General features: G+C 40.1%; 1 protein-coding gene across 1 annotated transcript; it reads right to left on the minus strand.

The window, feature by feature from the left end:
- Positions 1-547: 547 nt before the first annotated feature.
- On the minus strand, positions 548-2,471 carry LOC142618383 (uncharacterized). The gene has a single exon (XM_075791300.1). The coding sequence runs from the start codon at positions 2,426-2,428 to the stop codon at positions 959-961; it is 1,470 nt and encodes a 489-aa protein (XP_075647415.1). The 5' UTR covers positions 2,429-2,471; the 3' UTR covers positions 548-958.
- Between the last annotated feature and the right edge of the window lie 311 nt (positions 2,472-2,782).

Below are 2,782 nucleotides of genomic sequence, written 5' to 3' on the forward strand. Positions count from 1 at the left end.
TTATTTGCATGCCAATCGATGGTGACCACTATACCGATTGTCTTGACTCAATTTTCTATGGAAATGGAGACCTAGTAATTAGGTTGGATCAAGACGATAATATCTCTGATTTGTCTTCAATTTCTTCGAGCACTCAAAATTCAGGAGCAGAAAACTGATGTTATCTCCAATTCATCTTCAACCAATTCATCAACCACATTATCTATCTATTCTGCTGATTATGATCACAAAGAGATTAGTGTTATCGATCATTTCCCAACGATCATGCTTGGAGAGAGTCGTCGACTACCTAGGCTTAATCAAGACACATGTGCAATATGTTTGGGTGAGTATGAGGCCAAAGATAAAATTGCGGATTGTTCCAGTGTTCAACCAATACTTCCATGCACAATGCATAGATCCTTGGCTTAAATTAAATTTCACATGCCCGCTGTGTCGAAAAATCTAATGTCAATGATGAACAAGATTAGTTTTTTATTAGAATTTTTTCCAAGTTTTTGCCAACATTTAGAATTGATCAATGTCTTGGTTTATAGTAATGTCTGAATTTGCTTATTAATTGCACTATCGTGCATCGTAAGGACCAAGGACATACTCTTTCCCCCCTTAATTTTATTGAGAATTGTTTAGTAATTGAAGTACATGGAATTATGGAAGAAGTTGCATTGATTTTGCGTTTATTTTTGTTCCTCTCCCCAATGTAGTCGAAGTCTAAATTTGCTCTTTAGATTTGCTTTCACAAATGTGTTATTGGGGTTTAATCGAATCTAAACTCAATAGCAAACTCTATTGTGAACCATTTTGTAACTATTTGTTCGAAAATTAAATCAAGGTGCCATTACATAATTCCAACTTCCACATTTTGTTTTCCCTATGGACAAAATTTATTCGATTTTCCAAGTCTAGTGGCATTTCCATAAACATCTCAACTATGCAACACTTTTTTTTTGGGCTGAAACTATGCAACACTTTTGCATGCTGCTAGTGGGGAACCACATAAACAATCATTCCCCAAAAAAGCACTAGCTGAGAAATTAGTCACAGGAAGCTTCCCACACAAATGGTTATAACTTACATTCAGTCTTTCAAGCTTTGAAACCCCATTAGGCACTTTCCCAAACACCTCATTCCTAGACAAATCCAAGTACTTCAACCTCTCCACAATCCTCAAACTCTCCAAATTAAACTTTAACTTATTCCTCGAGGCCCAAAAGCCCACCAAGTAGTCAGTCTTATTCAAAAGCCCAATAGCACTGCCTGAAATTTCATTCTCTGAAAGATCAATGAAATCATAGAAATAAGTCTGCGAAGGCTTCCAATCCTCTAATATCAATTTAATTCCACACCTGGCTAGCTTCAAAGAGTAAATTATTGGTGATGACGTGGCCCATTTTGGAATTTCACCTAGGTGAAACTTGTTGTACGATAAATCAAGGGACTCTATGCCTTTCACGCTCATATTCGGCAAAGGGTCAATTAGGTAATTTCGCGAAAGGTCGAGGTTAAATATCTTCGTGAGATTCGCGAAACTTCTCGGCACGACTCCCGAGAAATTGTTCCGCGAGAGATCTAGCGTATCGAGGGTCTTGAAATTCCCGAGAAATTGAGGAATTTGACCGTTGAGACCGGTTTGGGCGAGCTCGAGGTAGAGCAGTTTTGGCGCCAGAGAGGAAATCGATGCCGGGAATTTCCCGGTGAATTTGTTGTACGAGAGCCTGAGAATTCGGAGCTCCGAGAAGGATCCGAAAAAATCGGGTATGGATCCGGATAGTTGGTTTCGGTCGAGAGAGAATAAGGTCAGATTCTTGAGCTTTTGAATCCCGTTCGGTATTGGACCGGTGAGGCGGTTCCCGCCGAGATTGAGCTGAGTCAACCCGGTTAACTGGGATATCGAACTCGGAATCGGACCCAAAAACCGGTTACCTGATAAACTCAGTGAATAAAGTCGTGTCAGGTTGCCGATGGATCCGGGTATTCGACCCGAGAGCTTGTTGTTTTCGATGTACATGTATTTGAATTCGGGTAACCCGAAAAGGAAATCCGGAAAAGGACCCGAAATGTTTCGGAGATTTTGGAGGTAAAGTCCGTCTAGAAATTTGAGTTTAGAGAGAGAGGGTGAGATTGGGCCGGAGAGGAATGAATTGGGCTTATTGGACTGGCCCATAAGAGAGAGACTTGTGACCCGGTTGCTGGTCAGGCAGGTTATGCCCGACCATTTGCAGCAGTCGGATCCAGGTTTCCAGTTGCTGAGAATGCCGGATGGGTCTGCTGTGATGGAAGATTTGAAGCCTAAGAGACCCGTTTCGTCGTCCACGTGGCAGGTGGCTGATGTGACTGTGAAGGAGTGGTGGGTGAGGATAGTGAAGAAGAAGAAGAAGAAGAACAGGAGGAGGAAAGTAGAGTGAGGGTGAGAAAGAGGGAGGTTCATGTTGGTCTTTTTTTTGGTTGTTGATGTGAGTGGAAATGAAATGGGAGTGGATTTGCTGAGAAAGTAGCTTATGGGTTTTTATAGGGATAGGGATGTGCACAGGTTTGACTTAAAACTTCAAAGTTCAAGTGGATCTTAGGTATCTATCTTTATAGGGATAGGGATGTCCACTAGTTTGACTTCAAAGTTCAAGCGGATCTTAGTTATCTATCTATCTAGGGATCCATATTTATCTAGGAAAGGTTAACAAATGTTATTTGGGCATTGATTTTTTTAAAAAAATTAATATAATTTATTAATTATTATTTTAAAGGTATTTATTAGTATGAAATAAAGTATTTTATATTAATTGAT

This window comes from Castanea sativa, chromosome 12, assembly GCF_040712315.1.
Source record: "Castanea sativa cultivar Marrone di Chiusa Pesio chromosome 12, ASM4071231v1".
Taxonomy (NCBI): domain Eukaryota; kingdom Viridiplantae; phylum Streptophyta; class Magnoliopsida; order Fagales; family Fagaceae; genus Castanea; species Castanea sativa.

Bases quoted from the DNA above. Each gene is read 5' to 3' on its own strand.
- LOC142618383 (XM_075791300.1), bottom strand. From the start codon at position 2,428: ATGAACCTCCCTCTTTCTCACCCTCACTCTACTTTCCTCCTCCTGTTC.